This window comes from Clinocottus analis, unplaced genomic scaffold (assembly GCF_023055335.1).
Source record: "Clinocottus analis isolate CAN_PGR_092001 unplaced genomic scaffold, fCliAna1.0.p SCAF_17, whole genome shotgun sequence".
Lineage (NCBI taxonomy): Eukaryota > Metazoa > Chordata > Actinopteri > Perciformes > Cottidae > Clinocottus > Clinocottus analis.
Window position 1 is genome coordinate 14651571 of NW_027175898.1, and position 19765 is coordinate 14671335.

Sequence of the window (19765 nt, forward strand, 5' to 3'; positions counted from 1 at the left end):
TCTGTCTCTAGAGGAATTGCACAGCTGCACAGATTTGACTCTGCAGGCACCGAGGAGCCGGTTTGCTATTGGCTAATACTTCATGAGCTGGGAGCCAATCACAACGCTGTATCCAAGAGGAACGGGGCATCGCTGAGATTAAGTCAAGACGTTTTGAACACATGATTGCTGAGGTATGTGCTGCTCAACAACCGGTGCATCATCATACATGTGTATAGTGTGCTGTGTATTAAAACAAAATGTAAGTTTAAGTGGTGACAGAGACGAACATTGGCTCCATAATCAAATCAAAGACTCCAGTGAACCGTTAGAGCCCTCTACAGATCAAAAGCTGTCACTGAGACCAGATGAAGGGACGTTTGTCTCCATGGATACACCACAACAAGTCGGCACGAGGAGGCAGAGATTTGGCTCCGGCTTAAGAAAGTGCATTATTATTATGTTTTTTGTTGGGGGGGATTCCACATGTTCCTGAGCCATGTGTGACGCGTACAGAGTTTCCTCCTCGGCCAAAGTGCAGCAGATGGAGGCAGATCTGTCGCGTCAACTCTCGGCACTCCGGGCGGAGATTGAGGAGACTGGAAGTCCTGGAGGAGCGATGGCGACGGAGGCGTCCAGGTGTTACAGGTGTGGAGGAGGCTCGGGTCATGGTTGTGAGTGTGGATGTGTTGCTGGTGTTTGGGTTGCCAGGTAGGTGGAGCTCAAAGCCCCCACATCCAGTCAAACATGTTGTTTTATTGTTCAGTGGATGTTTGAGCTTCACTGAAAGTCAAATTTATGTTTTTGGATTCATCTGCTGAAGGTGTGAAGTTTCCCTGTATTCACCTTAAATCTGAGTTTTAGACATTTAGGATTATTTTATGAGCTCAAGTAGTTAAATTTAAACTAATGTTTTTTGTTGTTGTAAGAACCATAAGACACATTATTTTTAACGAATTGTTTTGAAATGTCTGAAATATGTTTTTAAATTGCCAGGGAGTTGACTTTAGATTTATTCTCAGTGAAATGATGATTAATTAGAGAATAATCACAATGCAATGCCAAATCCTCACTTCCTCTAGGGATGTAGATGTTGTCGGTCCACTAGTGTTAACTGCGTATTGTTTGTCATGTTATTTTGTCATTCGTGGTCCCAGAAAACTGAATCCTAATGACTTTTCATGATCCTCTCAATTTTCCTGTGGCGACATTTGAAAGTTTGATTATAATATCATCAAAACAAACTAGTGGATGAAATATGCGGCACAAAAAAAACCCAGAAAATTAATTTAATTTAAATTGTGTTGTTGTTTACTCAACTCCATCAGGTCACAATTTGAATTCGTCCAATTATTTATGACCAATACCTAAAACACTAAAACCACTCTGATCAGCCACAGCTGCACTTTGTGTTAAGCGCTAATTAGCTAATGTTAGCATGCTAACACGCTAAATGCAGCCTCCTGATGAGTTGAGCTGTTAGCATTGCCGCTCAAGTTAAGTTAAATAAAGTATTATAGAAGTGTGGCCGGATGAAAGGCCTTGACAATTGTAACGCTGAAACATTAGCAGAAGCAGAGCAGTTTCATGACTGTCGTGTTTCTTCATAGTTTTGCTTTCAACGCTGTTTGGAGTTGTAATGAACTTCTAGCTTTGTTTCAGTTCTGTTCCACCTCCAAAAGATGTTTCCTTCTTCCGGGTGGAGAGAGAACACGCCCTGAGGAGAGGCCTTCAGGTCACATAGACAATTCATCTTTTTAACTGAAATAATTTTGCCATTTTCTAGCTTGTGGAGCGCTCACTTGATGATTTGTGTGTTTGCTAAACGTCTGCAGGTGGCTGAAGCTTTGCCGGTTCGGTCTCAGGCTGACGTCATGCAGAGAGAGCTGGAGAGTTGCTTCAGTCTGGAGTACACTCCTGACAGCCTGCCTCTGCTTCTGCACCAGGTGAGGACGTTACACACACTCCAGGAAACAAAAGAACATGGCAAAACGTTAATATGCTACACAAGTGACATCATTTCAACCAATTTCCCCTTTTTTCTCTCTCCTGTGTTTCTCCGCAGTTCTACACTGACAGATCGCATCAGCTGGCTCAGATTAAATATCTGCTCATGCTGAGATGGAGGAGATTCTGTCGCCACGCCAGCGTCATTGAGAAGCTTTATCCTCATTACAAGGTGGCAATGTCTCAAATAACACAATAAGACTCATTATGGCAGGAGCTCATCCTCCTTACTGCTCATTTTCTCCTCCTGTGAGAGAGGACATGTGACAAAGGCAGCTAGCAAATCCCACTCGATGTTCTATGATGATGTCCTTGAATTGAAAAAGTGAGGTTGCCAGTAATTAAATTATTTAATTATTTAAAAATCTGCAGAAAGAACACTAAAAGCCTCCTAAGGATAAAGGCCGAATTTCCAAATACATTGAATTTTTCACCAAAAGTCCGAAGTTTACAGTTTATTATCCCATAAGATGAAAAAAAACTGCAAATATATACCATAATTACATGGATTACAGCTTCAGCGCCATAAAATGTGAAATAGAAGTACACAACTATTTTAGTGCATGTACTCTGCATATAGTGTACACAAAGAGACCATATTGTACAGACATGGTAGTATCAATAGTCAAAGACGACCTTAATAATCTGGTAGAAAATCCAATTAATTCTTTTCAGCAAAGGGATGTTTCTTTATTTAGTATTCTTGCTTCTCTAAATATACATTTTTGCTGGAACAACCTTAAGATTGTTTATAGTTAAACAAACTTAAAGGAAACTGAACAAAATCCTTTTATAACCGAGGAAATAACCTCGACTGCATCTTCTGCATCTTTGACATCAGACTTGTTGTCCCTCAGGATCAGATGTCGTGCCTGACGAGTGAGTACGAGGACGCCGTGCAGAGAGCGCGCCGGCTGTCGGCGTGCAGAGAGAAGATCCTCGCGGGCCGAGGAAACGCCTCCGAGCCGCCGACGCAGGACGACGTGGTCATCTACCTCCGCTGGCTCGTCTGCCATCTGCACGCCGTCCAGCCCGTCCACAACTTCCTCCGGGTAGAAAGTCTCAGCGCTAACAGCTCTGTCTGACCTTTTTGATGTTTTATTTGACAACGTTTATGTATTCCTTGTTTGATTTAGAGTCATGTACATCCAAACGGTATAACTGAGAAAGGGATGAAACGCCTCCAACAGGTGCTGCACTGCATACCGGCTGAACCTGAAGCGAAGCCTCGTGAGGGAACTTCACATGAGCCTCAACATGTTGACGGTGAGACTCAAACCAAGAGCGATTCTCCCCATCATTAGATTTATAGCATTATCTCATAGGAACAACTCCGCTGAAAGGGGTGAAACAGAGAGAAAAGTACAGGATGCTCAGACATCAGGAGTGAAATGACCCCTGCATCCGTCCATCAGGCGTCTCGGGGCCGGCTGGCGGGGTCCCCCGGCTCTCGGCTCAGCTGGAGGAGTTCCTCCCCGAGCTGCAGGCGCTGGTCGCTCACTTCCAGCTGAACTACGACACGAGGAACCTCGAGAGCACCGCGGACGAGATGGAGTTATTCAGCTCGGTAATGTTGACGCATGTAGTCCAGTACTGTGCGCTTGAGGTACTTCTACTTCATGCAACTTTATACTTTTGCAGCTTTTGTTACTTTTCCGACTGGAATTACATATATATATCAACCATTGCATCGACACAAAGCCCAAAACAGGGCAGTTTTTCTTTTAATAGATACGTGGTTCTCACAGGAGAGCTATATTATTATCAGCAACGTGTCTGAATCTGTCTCTCAGGTGTGGAGGGAGTTCAGAACCATTTTCGTGCTCCAGGAGCAGATGAAGACGTTTCCTCAGTACGACGGGTCGGAGGTCAGAGGTCAGTGGGGGAGGAAGAGCGGGAGGACGGCGCTGAGGAAGGAGGCCGACTGGCTGCCCTTCATCCAGGTGGGACTGAGTACACTAAAAAGAGTGTATCTCTGCAACCACCAGGGCTATTTTAATAGTTTTGGTGTTATAATAAAGGCTACACATGTGAGGTTGTGTTCAGGTGTGTAAATATCAGTTATATGTTTCGTACAGACAAAATTCAGGCGAGGGCCCCAAAATTTTCCAAATGTACCAAACCATATATTTCACTTGTGTATTACTTATGGAGTTCAATATATCCACATACAGCAGTTTTGGGGGTTTTCCTTTAATAAAACAAGCCATGATTTACAGTTTAATATAACAATCGCTCAGTCTTCCCCCCATAGGGGAGGGATTGGTCTTTAAAGGAGTATTTGTGCGTTTGACTCGTGGGATTCGGTCCTGCAGGTGAAGCCCAAACGGGATCCGTGGCAGCAGAAGCTCGTCACCAAGCTCAAGGAAAATAAATCTGTTGACGAGCTGCTGAAGATGAGCAGCCGGTTCCTTCAGGTGACTGGACGTCTGGACGTCGCATGTCGTATCAAACACTGTATGTTTGTGCGTCAGATGTCGAGTTGTCTTTTTCTCCTGTGCGTCTCCTCAGGTCTCTGATCTGCTCCACGTCACCGCGACTTTAAAAGACCGCGCCGCTCATGTCGGCGACTTCCGATCGGCACCGACCTCCTCGCCGACCTCACGCGGCGGGGAGACAAAGCGACAACAGATCTCAGAGATCTGGACGAGTGTTTACAGCGCTGCTTCTCTCACTCAGGTGTGTGTCGTCCACTTTCCTGCTCAGAGGTGTGTGGGTGTGTGGATGGGGGGGAGGACATCATATTAATCGCAACATTCCCTTGTTAGGAAGGACCGGATCAGCTCTCCAGATCTAGAGGCAGAAGAGGCCTCAAGAAGAAGAGTCCAACCTCAAGCACAGCAAAGGGAAGGTGTGTGTTACTTCAGCAGAAAACACCGCTTTCATTGTGAGGTTTTTAATCTCAAAACGTTTGTCGAAGAGCTGAAATAGTTTGTTAATGTACTGCTTTCAAGCAGTACAACTTTGTTTTTTATTTAAGTAAAAAAGGCCAAAAGACTTGTTTTTTCTGTTTTATATCAGTGTATATTTAATCTTTTGTTAGCTGTTGGTTACCTTGCAGATGTGACAAGCATTTAAAAATAAATAAATCCTGACGTCAGCCACTTCTGGCTCCACTAGAGGATTCAGCTTCCTGTGTCTTTGGCTTCTCCCACCGAACACAGCTGCTCTCTGGAGGACCGCCTGCAGCTCCTGGGTCTGGATGATAGCGTAGAGGAAGGAAGCTCAGATCCCATCGTAACCAGAGGCGCTTACCTGTCCCTGATTCACCTGCGTCACCTCAAACTCCGGCAGCTGCAGGTGAGGCGAACAGTCCGCGTAATGAAAAAGGAAAAAAACCCGCCTGAAGCGCTGGTCTTAGCGCCTCTCTCCCTCTCCTGCAGCGCGTCGCTCTCGGGCTGCTGAACTACCTGCGCTCCGTGGAGAGGACTTTGACCTTTGACCTGGCGGGTCTGCAGCTGGAGGAGGGAGAGCTGTGCGGCACAGCAGAGGAAACAGGCTGGATGAACGCAGCCGGGGGAGGAAGCGGGGAGGCGGGAGGCCTCGGCTCGCTCCAGTACAGCCACAACTCCCCCGTCGACTGTAAGGTAGGAACGCGTGAACGTCTACATGGGAACAGCGGTAGCATCTAACAACTTATTTTAAACAATATACGATTGAAAAGCTTTTTAAAATGCTTATTTGTGTCATTTACGGTATACTGTATGCTTTTGAATCCTCATTGTTAGTTTAAATACTACATTTTATCACTTTTTACTGTTTACACCAAGATTTTGCTACATGTTTGGTCATGGAAATTTTGTTTAACCTTTTGGAAACTGTGTGCAAAAAATCCTCCCGCGCCCATTTTAAGTCCCAGCATGCCCCAGTCAGACAATCTTTTGGCATAAAATGCGTGATTTTTTTTACATTTTTTGGACTGAAACTCCTTCGTAACAGGCCGAGGCTTTGTTTATTGTTGCATATTCCGATTCTTTAAGTCCCAATCTTTCCAAAAAGGTGTCTTTTTAACCGCCCCACAAGGCATTTTTGGGGAATATGGCTCATATCATGCTGGATGTTACAATCAAAATAGCTTTTTTTGGTTGCAAATGTACATTTTTTCTCCAAGACTTTGCTGAACAAATACTGACAATAAACACAAGTAGTGGGATTAATTTGGGGTTCCTACGACAACTCAAACTCAGGGAAAAACACTCAAACAGGAAAAAAGGTCTGGAGACAAAATTGGTTTCCACAGTTTTCAATGGGTTAAAGTCATGGATCCTGAATATAGTTGTATTGAATCCGGAGTCTTTGCGATCAGCGTTGGTTGATGGTGACGTCTGCGCTGATCGCAGGTCCGTTGCTCAGAGTTCATGGAGTTCGCCGCGGTGGAGAACCTGCACGACTTCTACAGCGCGGAGGAGCGCTTGGTCCACGCGCAGGACCACAGCGGCCTGTTCGTCGTGTACGACGCCGCCCTGACCGACCTGCGGGAGCTGGAGGACGAGCTCCTCCTGGTCGGCTCGCGCTTCGTCCAGAGGGACGGGGTCAAGAGGACGGCGAGCGCTGCGAGAGACGCCGGGCCGGATGTGGACCGCGTGGCCGTGCTGCTGGACTTGTGGACGTGTGAGACGGAGTTTCTGGAGAGCAAAGTGCAGGTGCAGTGACGAAGAAGAAGACCATGGACGCGTTCACGTCTCTTTGTTGGCTCGTATGATCAGTCAGAGTGTTAAGTGTTCCTGTTACACCTTTTGAAAAGCACTTTCTGATCAAGTTGAGGACTAAAATTGAGCTAAAAAATGACTTTACTGAATGAAATCGTGAATATGTATTTGTCTGTTTAATTTGTATTTATACACGTGAGATTCATCGATCAACGAGCTGTTTTACTCCCCGTTCTCCAGCTCTTAAACTGTTACTACGAGGCCTACCAGCATGCATCGGGGGCCGAGGAGAGGTTTGCGTTGGCCCGCGTCGTGACCGACATCATGCACAGTCGGCCGCGGCTGGACCTGAACCAGGACTACTTCCTTCAGGCCTACAGGGCTCAGACCGGCTGCCTGCAGAGCCACCGGCAGCTCATCACGGGCATTTTGGACAATCAGGTGAACACAGGAAGTCTCCAAAAAGACTGAATGAATCATGCAACAATGAGTAAGTTGATCTATTAGCTTCTCAGATATGCAGATTTGCTGGTATCTTATGTTGCAGTCAATCAAATATCTTTCACTTTTTAACTGTTTGGGGAAAAGAAAGTGACTTAAAGACTTCACTTTGGACTCTGGGATTAATTAATATACGAATCAAAGAACTAATGAGCAGATTAACACATCATGAAAATACTTACAAACAAATAACTGATGTTTTTGTGTTGAAATGTATTCAAACTAGTCTTGTAAATGCCTCTTTAGTGTGATCTCAGATTGACCCGTTTGTCTCGTCAGATTGAGAAACAGCGGCAGTACCTCCAGCGCGTCTGGCGGGACGACCGCAAAGGCTCCGCTCAGGACTTCGGCGTTCCACCTGAACTCGTCCCCAAACATCTGGTGTCGCTCGGCGGCAGCGGGTGAGTCACCACACGAGTCTTAACCGCCGACTGTCTTTTCTTTCATCTCCTCATATGTTGTCGCCTCTCTTGCGTTCCCCCTCCCTCGCGTCCCATTCGGCAGCCCCGCCCTGATGGCCACGTTCCTGCTGGAGGTGCACCCGTCCCTCTGCCTGGCGGCCGCCGTCTACGACGGGTTAGCTCGCGCTCACCTGGAGCTCTGCCAGCTGCACGGCGCCGCGGGCGCCGCCGAGACGCTGGTCCTGCGGCAGCGGCTCCTGGAGAGGGCGCTGCAGCGCTGGGAGCACCTGGAAGCACCCGGAGCCTCCTACAGCCCGCAGATCCAGAAGGATGTGGGTTCAATAATTCCTGAGGAATCCAAATCGAATTAAAAGAAATAAGTCTGAACTTCTTCTTTTTTTTTTTCCCCTCTCCGCTGTCAGTTGTTCTCAGGCGTTTTCTTTGAGGACCCGATCTCGGTCCAACAGGTGGGGGAGTCGCTGGTCGGGTCTGCAGAGGAGGAGGAGAAGGAGAAGGAGGAAGAGGGGGCGAAGGAGGAAGAGGGGGCGAAGGAGGAAGAGGGGGCGAAGGAGGCCGCGACGCCGGCAGGAAGAGAGAAACATCTGTCTGCGGTGGAAACCTTCTCCAAGCTGCTGGAGCTCGTCACCATCCGCCACCGTCTGCTGGAGGCGGCCTCGGAGACCGCACATCTGGCACAGTTAAGATACCGCACGCCGTGCAGGAGGAGGGGGGGAAACAGGGATTTCTAAGTGATCTGTGTGTTTTGAGTTTACATTCTCGGCATCTGTGATTGACAAGCAACAGACGGAGAAAACTAAATAGGCCACGAATCAGAATTGGACAGAAATATATGCGTCTCTGCTACAATCAGATAAGAATGTTGCACCTAAACGCATCTTAAAAATTGTAAATATATACACATCTGGTTTGTTCGTTGCCTCATGATTATTGATTGTAAAAGTAGTTTCCGTTAGTTCGTGAAAAAACTACAAAAACTATCAATAATATGCCAGTTGATCATTTTATTTTGGTATTATCTTGTGTGTTTTTTAGTTTAAAACAGCAAACATCAGCTTTTACATCTGTATCAATGGACATGGATCATTTTAACATAAGTATACAAATATGTTGTTTATTTATGCACATTATGACATTCTGTCCGACAGAAGGTCTTATTGCCCTCGTCTACTTGTATCTTTAAATAATAAACGCATTCAGCACATTTGTAAATTCTTTGGTCGAAGCCGATTTTTTCAAAAGGTTTTTACTTGCTACTTTTTTTTTCATTTTATTTACTATGTTTTCCAACAATAATTGATTTCACACATATTTTTCCTCTTTCATGTTGACGGTTTCCATTTCGTCCGCAGCTCGCAGTCATTTACCGACAAGCAGAACACAAGATGACCCCCAGTTAGACGCAACATGAGCTCTCATTGGCTGAATATTGTGTCCCAAAAAAATGAAAGATCCGCGTGGATCTTGTGAAAAAAAAAACGAGCTTGTCTGCCAGCTCCGGTAACATTTCTGTCCACACAGACATCTAACTTGCTCAATGACATTCAACAACTCTTCCCAGGTTGTACAGAAACGCGGCGTCGGGGCTCGGCGTGGACGCGTTCCACCTCCACCTGAGGCCGGTGCTGTTTGAGGTCGCTGAGCGGGAACGCGGAGCGGAGCGGCGGCCCGCCCTGGAAGACGACGGCGGCGTCGACCGGTAAAACACCCACACGAGGCCCGTCGTCAAGAAGCTGCACCCGCCTGCATCTGTCTTGAACGTATGTTTTAAATTGGTGATGAAAGGTGCGCCGTCTGCTGCAGGTTCACGCCGTCCCACCTGCCTCTGAGCGTCCAGGAGCTGGACGAGGGCCAGATCGGGAGCTTCAGCTTCAGCTCGCTGGAGGCGGTGGCTCGTGTACGTCGACTTTTTTAAAAAGCTGCAGGTTTTACCTTTCGCCGTCGATCGACCGGCCTCTGACTGAACGTCTTCGTCTCTTCGTGTAGCTCGTGAACACGCGGAGCGTAGAGAACCTGCAGGTGGCTCTGGGCTGTCAGGTGACGCAGAAGAACGCCTTGATGAGCGCCGTGAAGCTGCTGCGTCTTTGTCACGCCGCCCAGAACGAGAGCCAGGTGTGTGTGTGTGTGTGTGTGTGTGTGTGTGTGTGTGTGTGTGTGTGTGTGTGTGTGTGTGTTTAATGGGTTTCATCAAGTACAACTACCTCTACTTCATCGTATTTCAGAGGGAGATGTTGTGCAGGAATGGGATGAAAGAAACATCCATTTTTACTACAGTTAGATTAAAGATTTTGTCCTAGAAACAACACAATGGTACATTAAAACAACTCAAAGGCTGTGTTTGAAGTTCATATACTGCATACTCCCGTCGGTATGAACTCCATACTGCCCACTAAATGAAGTATACTCGAGCAAGACTCATCAGAGGACTTTTTACTGCTGAACAAGTACACTTTGCTGATAATACTTCTGTAGTTTTTAGGGTTTTAAGTGCTTCTCATGGAGAATCTTTTACATTACTGACACTTTTACTTGCATAAAAGATCTGAACACGAAAAGCTGATTCTGGTCCTACGTGTTGAAGCTTTTTAACATAAATAAACTGCTGTTTAAACACTTCAGGTTATTATAGTCTGTTTTTCATTTCATCTCCAGAGTGAAGCCGCTCGTCGCTCTGATGAAGACGTGAATCTGGACTCCAAACATGGAAGCGACGTCAACAACCTGCAGGAGGAATCAAACTCTTCACGCTGCGAAGGCTCGGCAGGAACTCCCACGGCCACGGCGAGGTGACCGTCCTCACTTTGAAGAACAAACCAGCCTCACCTCTTTTTAAATATCCAGTCTGTGTTTGTTACTCCAGGCTGGCGGAAGCGTTCGTGTCCATCCAGCTGGAAAAAAAGGGCCTGCGAGACGAGATGCTGGATTCCTTCGTGAAGAAGAAACTTCTGAAAACCCCGGTGAGTTTCCACACGGCGACCGAGCGCCGCGAGCGACATCGTGACGTCCGTGAAGTGAAAAACAAATTCTTCTCGCACCGCAGGAGGAAGCAGCAGAGCTCAAAAGGAGCCTCATCATCGACTTCCTCAAGAAGTAAGTCCGTGAGAAACACACGTGTGTCACGCTGGACACGAACATGTCGGAGGTTAATTCTGTGTTTTTTTTTTATTCCCACAGATTCAGCGCGCGGATGTCTCAGTATTGCGTGCGAGCGCAGATCGTGGCGTATTACCACAGTCTGACCGTCCTGCTGGACGACCTCCCCTCCGTCCGCCGGTCCCACTTCACCATGGGTCGAGCCCTCGATCTTCAGGTGGCGTTGGAGTCGGAGGTCGACCTTCAGCCCGACCTTCAGCCCGACCTCCGGTACAACCAGCTGCCAATTTATGTTATTAATGTGCAAATATGAAGAAGAATTGTGTGCACGTCACATGTTGACATCAACATCACTACCATGTCAGGTTGTTGCCAGGTTTTAAAATGTCCCCCATATTCATAAATATACATTCATAAATATATATTCATAAATATACGTTCATAAATGTACCTTCTATGTTGAACACGTCCTAGAAGCCCTGTTATAAACATAAAAGGAAATCACCACACAGATTCATAATATTTGTCTGTTAACATACACGAACTATAAATGTGTGTTATGAAGGTGTAGCTTTATTATCATTATTATTATCTCAGAACTGCACAATGAAATGTGTTTGTAGCCCTCTCCTCTCCTCTCATGGATGAACAAATATTCAAAGTAGAATAAATAGAACAAAGTATAAAAAAGTAGCATGAAAAGAAGAAATTAAAAGGAAAACTAACTTTCAAGGAGTAACATTTAACCTTTGTCTTCAAATGTTTTATATTGATCTTGTTCATTGTACATAATGTGTACATGTACGATGTGTAAAAGTGTAACCAGAGTCCAATTCAGATTCTCCTCGGTGTGCAGGCGTTACTATCGTAGAAACCAGGACCGGTTTGTCCGTCACATCTCAGATCTGTTGTTTCTTCGCTCCTCTCACGTCTCTCCCATCAGGACCTTTCGTCTTCGGCCTCAGCAGCTGTTGTCCTCAGACGGGGCGACGCTCCTCAACCTGTGGTACATCCCACATTTCACTGAAGTGCTGCACATGTTCACAAACCTTCCGGTGAGATTCCTGAAGACACACGAGGATGTAGCTCTTCACAAAGCCATGGATCCTTTTTTGGAGTTTGAAATAATCCTCCGTGTCGTGCTGATCTAACAGGCGTGCGGCGCAGCGCTCCATCACACTCTGCAGATCGCTTCAGCGCTCCACGACATCACTTGTTACCTGGTCGGTTTCTCCAGACTGGGGAACGCCGAAGACTCGCGGCGCCGCAGGAGAGGGCGGGACGTCCCGGCCTCGCTCGCAGCCGACTGGGGCGGCGCCGAGGGCATCGGTAGGCCGGCCTGTCAAACAAAACCTCAGCGTCAGGAACGCCGTGAGGGGAGTTTAAATCAAATTTAGCACAAACGTGAACTTTGGACTCGAAGAGTAACTGCGTTGTGTTCGGTAGAGGAAGGTCAAAGGTCAACTGTGACCTCACAAAACAATTTTTTTTGGCATAATTCAAGAGTTAACTTGCTAAAAATGACAATTTCACACAAATAATGATGGATGTAACAAGCGTTGTGACGTAACAAAAGACCCGATACAGACCAGTATGTTGACTCCCAGTCCTCCCATTGCCTGTCCGCCTCCTCCTCACAGAGGCGGAGCTGCTGGAGCTGCAGCGTCAGGTGGACTTCCTGTCTGCGCCCGGCTGCCCGCAGTCTGTCGGCCGGCTGCTGCAGCTGCGCAGGCAGGTCCTCCTGCTGCAGTTCGACGCGGCCGTGAGACGCCTCATCAGGTCAGTGAGGTCAGACGCTTCCTTTTCTCCCTTTTCTTTACTATCGCTGACTCCCTCTCCTCGTGTCGCGTCTCAGGGAGGAGTTCCTCTCCTCTGGAGACGTCGCTTCCCACCGCAGCGTGAGCGACAACATGGCGGCCGCCCTCCCCCTGCTGAGCGACGCCCTGCGGCCGGACGCGTTCGCGCTCACGCTGCCCGTTCCTCCGCCTCTGGAGGCGCGCGGCGGCCAGGTGGGTTCACGGCACCGTGGACGTGTCGAGCCGACGGGGGGATTTATTTGACCGCGTTGGCGTCGTTTCGTCCGCAGGCGCGCAGGATGTTCCCCTGGAGGAGTTTCCTGGCCGGCGGCGGGTTGTTCCCTCTGGCTGTTTGGGACGTCGCTCCCATCGAGCGCTGCATGCAGGTGCACGTGTTTCGTTCCTGGTGTCGACCCGAAGACGGCCGCTTTCAAAGGCCTCGTCAACTTGAAATAGGAGGGAAATGCCATCATGAGTTGTTTTCCTGTAACACCGTCATCAGGACAAAATGATCAAAGATAAAATGTCTCACAGAAATATTATAATAGAACAATGAGCCACTTGAATTAATGTCTTAAACTTAAAACCTTTTTATTTGGGTATTTTTTAGATGACCTATTCACTCACTCACCTATTCACTCACTCATCTTGATATGCTAATTAGGACCATCTAAACTTAAGTGAAGTTTAACTTCTTCGGGGAATCATAAAACCGTGAGGTTTTAGTTTTTCACTCACTGTGTTTTTCTTGAGGATATTTTTGTTTCTCAAATTGATTCAAACTTCAAATTTCTAAAAGTCTTTTGTGAGGAGAATAAAAACCTGCTCATTAATTGTGCGTCTCTGTTTGTGTGCAGCTGTGTCTGAGCGGTCTGAGCGAGCGCAGCCGGCTGCAGGCCAACGCCGCGATGCTCGGCCTCTCTCTGCTGCTGGAGGACGTCCTGACCAGCGAGAAAGAGGCGGGGCCTGTCCGTCTCCACGGCAACGAGGATGACCACCAGCTCAACGGAAAGCCCGATGAGGTGAAAGACTTTCTGTGAATAATACTTTGAATGTAATGTCTGTTGCGTTGTGTCTCTATTGTTCTGTCTCTTTTGTTTTAGGACGCTGGAGAGGAGACGAGGAAGACGGCTCCGCCTGCTGCTCGTCTTCAGGACCCGGTCAGAGTCCAGTCCGTGATGAAAGGGTTCCTCCTGCTGACGAAGCAGCTGCAGGTGTTCAAGGAGGTCTGGACTCGAAGGCGTTCGGGAGCTCAAACGTTCAGGACGCCCGGCGTGTGTCAGCAGATTGTGAAACTCTACAGGTACCGTGAGGCGTTCAAGACACTCGGACCGCTGCGAAGGTTCGCTGAGCTCACACCAGATCAGACAAAAGCCACCAGTGTGATTATTTTATTCCTCTTTTCCCGTGACTTCTTCAGTGGCAGTGGTTGCTTTAAGTCTTTATTCCAGATAAAGATATCACTCAATATTGTACAAAGCAGTTTGACACTAAACAATCTCACAACACGGTGCATTCAATGGCCCTTCGGAAGATTTCAAGTGTCTTCAAGGACAATTTAATGCCTTTTTTAAAGTTCCTCAAACTCCACGTGAGGAGATGAAAAGCTCCAGAACGGCGACTCAAAGAACCTCGTACGAGCCGATGAATCTCTTTTTTTTTTCCCAACATCTGGAGCCGGAAACAGAACTTTTAAACACGCTGCTTAATCCCTTTTATTAAAAGCGTCTGTGCTTCCTTCCCAGAGCGGAGATCTTCGACCCCAGCATGAGAGCTCTGGCTCAGCAGCTGGGGAAGGAGCGCGGCGACCCGTCTCTGCTGCCTCCACCTGGAGCGTCAGAGGTGGACGTGAACACCTGGCAGGTAGAGAAGCGCGACTGAGCTGCGTGAATTCATAATGAAACGTATTTTTAAACACGCCGTCGTCCTCTCAGCTTCACTATCTGCTGGAGAGCAGCGAGTGCGACATGATCCGCGCGGTGCAGAGGAGGATTAACGACGAGCTGACGCTGGTGCTGTCGGAGAGGACCAGGCAGGACACGGCGCTCCCCACAGGTACCCCGTAAAAAACCCCAAAGTACCTCGAAAGTACTTTATTGATACAGAGAACACGTTAAGAGTTGAAAAGGCTGTGCGTCTGCGCAGAGCTGTGGAGGAAAGCCCCGCTGAAGTACAGTCTGAGCCCCGAGCGGCCGCAGGTGGTGGAGACGTTCGTCCAGCAGCTGATGGAGGGAGCTGAAGAAGCCGAGGGACAGGTGATGATGTCATCATGCACGATGAGTACAGTATGAAGTATGTCTTCATGCAAATACCTGCTAACGACATGCTGGACCTGTATCCTCTGACATGGAAAATATGTTTCCTGATAATGCATACTCTGAAGTCCATTAAAAAACAAGAAATATACATTTACTTTCTTTTTTAACCTCATTTTCTCACCTTTACACCTGTAGTTCTGAATTCCTGTACTTCCTTACATTCGCTCCCTTTCCAGTTGTGCGTTGCGTTCACTGTCCGGATGTTTCCGCGAGTGTTAAGACTCCCGGGTGTTTGTGTCCTCCAGCTGAGCGTCTCTCGGCGACGCCTCCAGCGGTGCCTCGCTCACCTCGGCTGCTCCCTGATGGAGCGCGAGCGCCGCGGCTTCTTGCTCTACTCGCAGTTTTATGAACAAATCCTGCAGCACCAGACTGGACTGCTGTATCGGAGCGAGCAGGTACGTGTGGGGGGGAACAGCACCTCCACGCTCTGTAAAGAGCAACATGGCTGGTTGTTCAACTTAAGCTCGTGTTGTCTTGGTGCTTGTAGCAGTGACTTTGTTAGTCTGTAACGCGTTGTGTGATTCTTTTCTACTTCTTGTGTCAGGATGTAAAGAATCTGAAAGACTCTCCGGCAAGCGACTCACACAACGAGGTAACCGCTGGAACCACACAAGACTTTGTGTGTGGGAAACCGGAAATAAGTGTATGTGTGTGTGTGTGTGTGTGTTGGCCAGAAAGCACAGCTGAGGCATCTGGGAAATGTTTTATTCAGAGGAACTTCTCCACGACGCCAGCAGCAGGAATAGAAATGGTGGGGGGATACATCTGGGTGACAATATCGTGAGATATTCCTGGTAGCCTCGTGCGGCTCGTCTAGAAGAACAGAAAACCTCGACAAGTCCCTGCAACCATCTGAAATCGGGCAAACGGAGCGTGTTCCTCAAAGGAAACCCTGGCGTTTGTTCCGCAGGTGGCCGCCGCGTGTGGAGGGATGATGCTGCAGATCTCAGCGCTGCAGACACACGTTGCTCAGCTGGAGGAAGAGAGGAGAACTCTGGAGGAGCAACTCGGTCTCAAGTTTAAAGAACGCTACGACCCTCTGGTCCGCCACCTTTTCTCTACCTGCCTCCAGCTGAAGGTGAGACATTTCACACTGAACTCTGGACCAGAGAAAGTGAAGATGATGTAAATATAGGATGTTTTTGTTGGTTTAATGGTTGAGTTTTTCTGCAAAAAAACTAAACAAATTTATAGAAATCTGTGTTTTCTTGCGTACCATTTTATATGATTACATTTTTTATTACTATTATTATTATTAATGCTATAATACATACGTTAAAGAAAACGTTCCTTCATGTGGGACCAGTTTTAAAACTGTCCCATGCAAAAGTAAGTTTTCTGTATGAAATGGGGATCCAGTTGCATCTTATTCTTAATATTCTTTGAGCCGGTTAAAATGTATATTTGCTCCTCTTTGCATGTCAGGCCCAGCTTGACGAGTCCCACCAGCAGATGGAGCAGGATGTGAGCGAGATGGTGAGCAGAGTCCGAGGCGAGGGAGTGGACCGACTCCTCAAGCTCAGGAAGAAGCAAGGCGGCACCAGAGACGACGACGGACTCGCTCTCTTAAAGGTACAGTACGACCAAACGGAGCAGTGGCTCGTTTCGAGCACGCAGGCTGAACTCAAATACCGACCGTTTCGTCAGAAAGAAGAAGTCCACGAGTTGCAGCGGGAGAACCGCCGGCTGGCCGCTCGGCTCGGCCAACAGACGGCTCTGAGCCGCTGGAGGCAGACGGTCGACCAGGCGAAGCTTCACCGACAGCTGCTGGAAACTCAGCAGGTGCAATACGTCAACTTTGTCGTCCTACCGCCATTTATATATATATTTACCGTACAACTTCTACACGTTATAACATGTTTTATTCCGGCCCAGAGGGAGATCAGGAGCCGCAGCGACGCCCTCAGAGTGAAGATGCGCTCAGAGGAGGAGGTCATGATCCTGCAGGAGGAGCTGGAGGCGGCGAGGACGGCGCTGAGCCGCTGTCGGGCCGAGTGCAGCGGCACCAAGACGCTGCTGGGCAGGAAGGTACCGCCATGCCGCATCATGACATTTTCTTTCATTATCAATTCAACAATGTAAAAACGTCGAGAGGCAACTGAACCGCTCTGAATCACTGTACCCGCTGACCTTCAGGCCGAGGAGCTCCAGCTGGCCCGGCTTCAGTCCGCGCAGGCGGCCCACAGCCGGCAGGAGCTGGACGGCTATCGAGAGCGCAGCCTGGACCAGATGAGGGCCGCCGTGGAGGACGGAGAGCGGCGGCTGCGGGAGCTCAGCGAGCAGCTGGACCGAGGCGGCAGGATGGACCGGTTACACCGACAACGCAGCGCCAGAGAGATGCGACAGGTCTGCAAATAATCTGATTTTTGACTTCAAGAGGAAGTTTTTTTGCCCTGTTGTCGGGCATATTTCGTCATAAACAGAAGAATTTGAATTATTTTGACCCGATTATGGCGTGAGATGATGTTAAGTGATCACCGAAAACATAAAGAGAACATGTATGCATGTAGAAAATGTCAAGGCAATCCATCCAATAGTTATTGAGACGTTACACTTAAAACCACAAATGTCAGGAAAAGTCTATTTATGAGTAGTCAGCATCCTCTGGCTACCACAAATGGACCAAAATGGCAAATAATTATCCATCTTTTCTGTTGCCCCTGTACTCCTGTGGCCCTCCTGCAGGTGAGGATCCGGCTCCAGCAGGAGCTCGGCCTCAAACAAGAAGCCTTTCAGCAGGTGAACAGACTGCAGGACCGGGTGACCGACCTGGGAGACGCTTCCTGCAGACGCACCTCCACCGCAGGTTCACATCAGCAGACGCACGCTCGCATGAACTGTTTGAAAAGCGCTTTAACTGTTTCACCTGGCGCTTCGCTTCCTTCGCAGGGCAAAGCAGGTCGGATTATAAGCTGCCCGTCAGCCGATGGAGGACCACGAGTCCCTCAGCAGGTACCGCAGCGAGCACAGCAGACTCAGAGCCTCCACGCCACAGAGCCGAGGCGGCCCGGAGCCGCTCGCTCACGGGAATAGAAAGACCTAAAGCGGTGAGCGAGCCGGAGAAAATGTGAATTATAACAAGTATGTCAGAAAATACCGTGGACGTCGTAGTATAGAATGTAATAAAACTGATGAAAATAGGTTGAGTCAGCCAAAAATGAGCTGTAATGAAATGTTACACATTCAACGTTAAGTCATCGAGTCAAACTGCTGTTTGGGATGTTTCACGATGAATCTATAAATCACGGTTTGTTGTTTCAGGAACCGTCTCGTCTGCGTGTCCTGACTGCTGAGACGCCACCGGACCCGTCAGGCTCGTCCTGAAGAGCAACAACAATAACTTGTTCAACAACTTTTCACTTTTACAGCTCAGGAGTTACTGTACGTTCACCAGCTCATTATGATGTCATTCAACAAGGACTTTTATTTTCCATCATGTTTAAAAATGTCTTCCAGTATTTGTATCGTCCCTTCATAACACAGTGAAGCACCATTAAACTGTTTTGATCCTATTTCAGCCTCATGTGAAACGAGTAATTCATATCAATAGGAAATAAAACCAAGGTCAGTCCATTATTCACATTTACATTTTGTTCTCCTGCTGAACATTTCTTTAGATTAATTCACACATTTCTATAACTCATGGTTTCAATTCCTGTCCAGTAAAGTGTGTGAAAATCCACCATAATGCCCAAAACTGTTAAAATGTGAACAGGAATGGATTTAAGTTGTCTTTCTTTCAAAGACTTAAGATCCATCCAAGACTTGAGAAACTTTTAACGGCAAATGTGCCCAACTTCACTCAAAGTGTTGATATTTGCATATTAACACAAGCTTGATAGAATCCCTAAAACAAATCCAAGGACTTCTCATCAAAAACATGTGTATGTTCTGCAAAACAGGATTATTATCCAATTTAATTGGACTTTTGTAACTGGTCACCTTCAACTTGTAAAACTGTCTCTGCGCGCCGACAAGAAGTGAAATCAGTAGTCAAAGAAAAATAAAAAAGCATGTCTTTGGGAAATTGACAGAAAATGTGGCGTAAAACTGGATGATGCTCATTGTGCTCGTCCATCACCCCGGTGATGAGGTGCGGGCGCCGCCTGGTCCCCCTCAGCCCTCCTGCGGCAGCCCGGTGGTGTACAGGTAGGACACGGTCCCGGCCTGGATCTGGAACGTCTGCCCCTGGATGTGGTGGCTGGAGATCTGCTCGCCGGTCTGGCTGATGGCGATGGGCTGGCCGCTCTGGCCTCCGATGTGGATGGCGGCGGCGGCGGCGGCCTGGCCGTGCTGCTCGCGGCTCGGCGGGGCGCCCTGAGCCACGGCCAGGTGCTGCTGGACGGGCTGGTGCAGCACCTGCAGCTGCTGGACGGGCCGCGGGGCGCCGTGATGGGCCTGCAGGTGCTCCATGGCCTCCTTGCTCAGCGTGATGACGTGCATCTGCTCCGGCTGGTGCGCCATCGCGCCCTCCAGCACGCCGAGAGTCTGCACGCGGGCGCTCTGGTCCGCCGCGGCGCCGTGCGTCACCAGAGCCACGTTCTGGTGCGACGGCGGGGCGAGGAGGGTGAGCCTGTGGTGGGCCGAGCCCGCCGCGTCCCCCTCCGTGGCGATGATGCTGATCTCCTGGTTCTGACCCGGCACAAAGTCCATGTCGTCTCCCGTCACCACCAGCTGGATCTCCTGGTCGGCGCCGACGGGCAGATGGTACTGCTGCAGCTGCAGGACGCCGCCGCCTCCTCCGCGCGCCGCCTCCTCCGCCGCCGCCTCGCTCGCTCTTTCCTTGTTGTGCGACTTTGTGTGCGTCTTCAGGTTGTCCAGGCGCGTGAAGGAGAGGCTGCAGAAGGAGCACACGAAGGGCTTGCTGCCCGAGTGCGAGGCGACGTGCCGGCGTCTGGCGCTCTGGTCCGAGAAGGATTTGTTGCAGATGGTGCAGTCGTACGGCTTCTCTCCTCTGAAAGGACGACATTTTGATTTCAATCAAGTTTGTTTACAATGTTAAA

The 19765-nt window shown here is 48.6% G+C and overlaps 2 protein-coding genes across 3 annotated transcripts in view; one reads left to right on the forward strand and one right to left on the reverse strand.

Moving 5' to 3' along the window:
- The first annotated feature begins 128 nt into the window (after nucleotides 1-128).
- On the forward strand, nucleotides 129-18340 carry si:ch73-242m19.1 (uncharacterized). The gene is made up of 45 exons (XM_068580572.1): nucleotides 129-690; nucleotides 1642-1714; nucleotides 1815-1925; nucleotides 2045-2158; nucleotides 2844-3038; nucleotides 3177-3252; nucleotides 3402-3553; nucleotides 3780-3929; nucleotides 4302-4403; nucleotides 4498-4665; nucleotides 4755-4837; nucleotides 5151-5286; nucleotides 5370-5573; nucleotides 6327-6629; nucleotides 6876-7076; nucleotides 7416-7537; nucleotides 7641-7869; nucleotides 7960-8234; nucleotides 9117-9254; nucleotides 9359-9452; nucleotides 9542-9667; nucleotides 10208-10341; nucleotides 10416-10512; nucleotides 10596-10645; nucleotides 10730-10918; nucleotides 11592-11703; nucleotides 11803-11977; nucleotides 12289-12427; nucleotides 12504-12657; nucleotides 12735-12830; nucleotides 13302-13466; nucleotides 13548-13747; nucleotides 14190-14307; nucleotides 14379-14499; nucleotides 14590-14699; nucleotides 15008-15157; nucleotides 15307-15354; nucleotides 15673-15840; nucleotides 16188-16334; nucleotides 16410-16544; nucleotides 16638-16790; nucleotides 16899-17108; nucleotides 17448-17568; nucleotides 17652-17809; nucleotides 18024-18340. The coding sequence occupies exons 1-45, from the start codon at nucleotides 479-481 to the stop codon at nucleotides 18084-18086; spliced, it is 6477 nt and encodes a 2158-aa protein (XP_068436673.1). The 5' UTR covers nucleotides 129-478; the 3' UTR covers nucleotides 18087-18340.
- LOC137788242 (zinc finger and BTB domain-containing protein 24-like) overlaps nucleotides 18161-19765 on the reverse strand; it is a 50112-nt gene continuing 48507 nt past the window's right edge. For both annotated transcript variants that reach the window (XM_068581134.1, XM_068581133.1), the window contains exon 7: nucleotides 18161-19716. In XM_068581134.1, coding sequence (XP_068437235.1) covers nucleotides 18879-19716 — 838 coding nt within the window. In that variant the 3' untranslated portion in view covers nucleotides 18161-18878. The remainder of the gene's footprint in view (nucleotides 19717-19765) is intronic.